Source organism: Varanus komodoensis, unplaced genomic scaffold (genome assembly GCF_004798865.1).
Source record: "Varanus komodoensis strain SLA01 unplaced genomic scaffold, ASM479886v1 scaffold3, whole genome shotgun sequence".
NCBI lineage: Eukaryota > Metazoa > Chordata > Lepidosauria > Squamata > Varanidae > Varanus > Varanus komodoensis.
Window position 1 is genome coordinate 4,738,602 of NW_025335761.1, and position 4,239 is coordinate 4,742,840.

Here is a 4,239-nt window from a genome sequence, read left to right on the forward strand (position 1 = left end):
AGGGAGCCAGCTCCTGCCAACCTTGCAGTTCGAAAGCATGCAAATGCAAGTAGATAAAAAGGTACCACTTCGGTGGGCAGGTAACAGCGTTCCGTGCACTTTGGTGTTTAGTCATGCCGGCCACATGACCACGGAGACTGTCTGTGGACAAACGCTGGCTCCCTTGGCTAGGAAACGGAGATGAGCACCGCCCCCTAGAGTCAGGCATGACTGGACTTAATGTCAAGGGGGAACCTTTACCTTTATCCTCTCTTAATGAAGTAGCAATAATTTGTCATTCAGACATCATGTCATGCTCAAGTTAAGCTTCTTTAACCATGGTTTGACATGACATCCAATCGTTGTTTGTTCTTTGTCCAATCCCAGAAAGCTGTCACTTACACATTTTCCAAAATTATCTTGGTCAGGAGATTTTTAAGGTTCTGGTGAAATCCTTCCGGAAAGAGGGAAATAATTTCTTCTGGAGATGTCAGGCCATGGTAAACCACATGCCTTGTTAGGCTGTGCAAAGAATGGATTAACTGTAAGGAAAAAATGATAGAAAAAGTTTAGGTTTCATGTTACTTTCAATCACAATGACAAGAAAACATCCCAATCTTTCTCCTATTTTCTAAAAATCATTTATTTCATTTCTATACTGCCTGTAGCTGAAGCTGCCTTGGTGGCTTCTCCCCTCTCTCCCCAAAAAATAAAGTTATACAGGCACTGTCCTGCATGATCCGTGTCAACTCATTCCCAATCTGGCCCCAGTTTTCCACCTTTGAAGATTCTCTCTGCCCTTTGTTCATAAAGTCAGGGCTCAATGCTAGTTTTTCCTTAGATCCCACTGCTTATTCCTTAGACTAGGTATGTTGACCTCATTCAGTGCACGGGGTAAATTCAATTCTGAAGGTGGTTTTGGGGTGGGGAGGCAGTCAAGAGGAAGGTAGAGCTGAAAGCAACACAAGGCAAAGCCAAAGGCCAAAGGGGCAGAGCCTACGTATTTTAACTTACATTTTGTCCTTGCCGGGAACTAAGCCTTAGGAGAAGCATGTCAACATTTCAGCATGAAAAAAGGCAAAGGCTGGGAAGCCACCAAGCATTTAACAGAAAGGGGGTGAAGTCAAGGAAAGATGGCATGACCACCTGCAAAACCCCAGTAAGCTAGACTGGGATTCCCCTTGGCTCAAGTTATGGCCTACAGGCTGAAGCTCATGGTTCAGAACTTGCCTAGATGTCCTTCAGCAGCATCTGCTGAAATAAGGAATAACACACACACACACGACTAACAATCTTATGCACATCTATTCACATGTTCCACTGAATTCAATGGTAAAACTTGCAGGGAATGTGCATATAGGACTGCAGCTTAGATCAGAAGTGCCCATCAGCTTCTTACCTGATTTGCTTCATTTGGTGCAACTGAGAGACTGGCACAGGTGCTCTCCATCAATTTGTCTGAGCCACTCGCTGAACTACAATAGCACTCTTGGCATAACTGCCGGACAACATCTTTGGATGAAGCCTAGCAAAGAAAAACAAGCAGTGGTCATTTCTGAAACATAACAGCAATTGCCACCAGCTTAGATGTAGTGTATGTTAATTCATGGGAAATAATCTGTAACACTGCAGCTAACTATGATACTTAAATATGCTTTAACTTGGAATCTTGCATTGAGCTGGGGTTGGATGAAGCAGCCTTGCTGGCTCCTTCCAACTCTAGTACCTTATTATTCTAATCTGCAGAGAAAATGCACTTCTACGTAAAAGAGAAAAAAAGAAAGGAAAACATAATGTCAGGCCCTGCTAGAGCAGCCTTCCTCTGCTTGCTGGTCACCAGATGTATTGGGCCACAGCTCCCATTATTCTCAGTCAGCATGAAGAGTTGTGGTCCAACACATCTGGGGACCACCCAGACAGCTATGATATAGTATCTACAGTTGTTTTCTTTGAATACATTTAGTTATTTTTCAACTTTATAGGCAGCTGAAGAACCCGACAGGGCTATCTAGGTGGCTAAGAGCATTAAAAAAACAGGCCAACAGTACATAAAAATTATAAGTACAAAAGGAAGAGGAGGAAACCCAGTTGGTAACAGAGTGAACTCTTATAATCAGATGTTAAAATCAGGTCTCAAAATACCTCCAAAAGAGGGCAGCTTTTGCCTGGAGCCGAAATGAAAGTAGTGATGGCACCAGTTGGACCTCTTTAGGAAGTCCATTCCAAAGGTTCACACATGGCAAGTGATTTAAGTTTTTAACCTTATTCAAACAGATCTAGTGGTAAATTATATTTAATACGAGAACTTATTTTTAAGAGTGAAAATGCATGTTGCTACTAAACATCTAAAGCATAATATGTCAACATCCATTTAAATAAGTTACTTGAAAATATATACTTCTACTCAGATACAGATTTGTTTTTAAGTGAACAATAATCTTATGCTATAGTTTGGACTTCCCTGTGATTTAAGATCTTGGCTCCAGTTCTGGTTCTACAGTCAACTGAACTGTAACTTTAAGAACAGAGGCCTCCGTCTGACTGCTTTTCCTTTTCCCTCCCCATCCGTTTTTTCTTTTGTATTATTCTAGATGGCATACATGAATAGCGATGGTTTTTAAAGGCTCTGCAAACCTCTTTAGCAGTTCTTTCATTTGAAAAGTTGAACAGAAGTGCTTTAAATAAACAAAGCTTTTTCTCTTGGACATGAATATCCCTATCCGACTTAACTGATGAGGTTATAGTAGAGGTAAACGACATCAAAACTCTATAGCACTTGGAAATTAGGTCTGCCATGAGAAAAAGGCGCTTTTCAGTACCTCCTTTTAGTCCAAAGGGCATTGAACTGAGAGATTTCGCAGGAAATACTATCATCCCAAAATTAAAATAAACATACGTACTTTCAATAAGATCTGCAGCGCCGAAAACTGAACCTCATCCATCGCAGCCATATTTTCCCTGTCATGTGATAAGCTACAAGCCACCATTAGGGAAGACGAACTACAATCACATGGTAAGGACTTTATCCGCTTTGCATTCTGGGAACTGTAGTCTTATTGCAACCTGACAGACTCACAATGGCGTTCAATGAAACCCGTTTTTCTCGCATCATTTAACTGGCATCTCTAGGTTTGTTTGTTTGTTTGTTTTTAAGCAGAATTATTTCAGACAGGCCTTGCATATATTTTATAGGAATGAATTACGCGGCGGTTAAGATTATAAAACGACGATCGTTTCGATTATAACACATTGCCACAGAGTTCACAATATTAGGCTGATATCCGTAGTTTGAAATATTTGAGGAAGGAAAAGCAAAGACGCTGATGAGGACGACCTGCTTATATTTAGAAAGCATATGCACTGTTAAGGCGACATGCAGTGTCCTTTCTTTCCACTAGGAACAAAAGGGCTGGCAAGCATGGGCTGCACATCCTTTTGAGCATTTCAAAAATGATAAGACGCCCATCACCGACAAGTTTGTGTGCTTTGAATAGACCCTCATTTTAGCAGCAACGACAATAAAAAACCCCTCCGCTTTCTGGTTGTTTTGTTGTTGTTTTCCAGTAAGTAGCATGTTGATGACAGCATCCTATGCTGCTCTCTCCTATAAAGGCTGCTACTACCATTTCAAAATGGCAGTTTCGTGTGTTTCGTTAAAAGCCTCAGTGAGTGTTATGTGTTTTATAAGAGCTAGCTCACAAGTTACATGGAATGACACCTTAGATGCTGTGTGCTCCTTTCTAACTCTCTCTCTGTCTGTCACCTGGGACCATTATAGTGTGGCTCTTTCCTATGTTGTGGACTGGGATGACAAGAAGGTAACAGCAGAAGCATGGTGCCATCTTAGCAGTGCCACAGCACAGGCTCCCAATTTTTCATCATTGCTCAGTGCCTGGGAAAGGCACTGCCACCATGTGCTTTTCTGATGTGAGCTGGAGCCTCTGATGTTACCTTTGCAATGTGGAGAGGGATTGCACTGCGTAGTTCTCTTGCTGCTTAAGTAACATGGGAAAAGTCACCAAGGTTGTAGCATTCCTCATATCATATATGATATCTGCATGGTGGGGGGAGAGCACATTACATGAATATTTCCTAATGTAAACATTCAGGAAATACTATTAGTAGTAACCTAGTGATGAGAAACAGATGTTGCTTGCAGCATTGCCTAAGGCTGCAATTCTGTACGTACAACGATAAGAAAAGACATTCTGGATCAGACTAATGGTCCATCTAGTCTGACATTCTGTTCATATGGTGGCA

At 41.5% G+C, this 4,239-nt stretch overlaps 1 protein-coding gene across 1 annotated transcript in view; it reads right to left on the bottom strand.

Annotated features, from left to right (window-relative positions):
• The window catches only part of COMMD9 (COMM domain containing 9), a 15,635-nt gene extending 12,695 nt beyond the window's left edge, over positions 1–2,940 (bottom strand). Inside the window, exons 1-3 of the mRNA XM_044436608.1 lie at positions 2,880–2,940; positions 1,379–1,504; positions 382–521 (exon numbers count right to left, since the gene is read on the bottom strand). Of these exons, the coding sequence (XP_044292543.1) occupies positions 382–521; positions 1,379–1,504; positions 2,880–2,930 (317 nt within the window). The 5' untranslated portion in view covers positions 2,931–2,940. The remainder of the gene's footprint in view (positions 1–381; positions 522–1,378; positions 1,505–2,879) is intronic.
• Between the last annotated feature and the right edge of the window lie 1,299 nt (positions 2,941–4,239).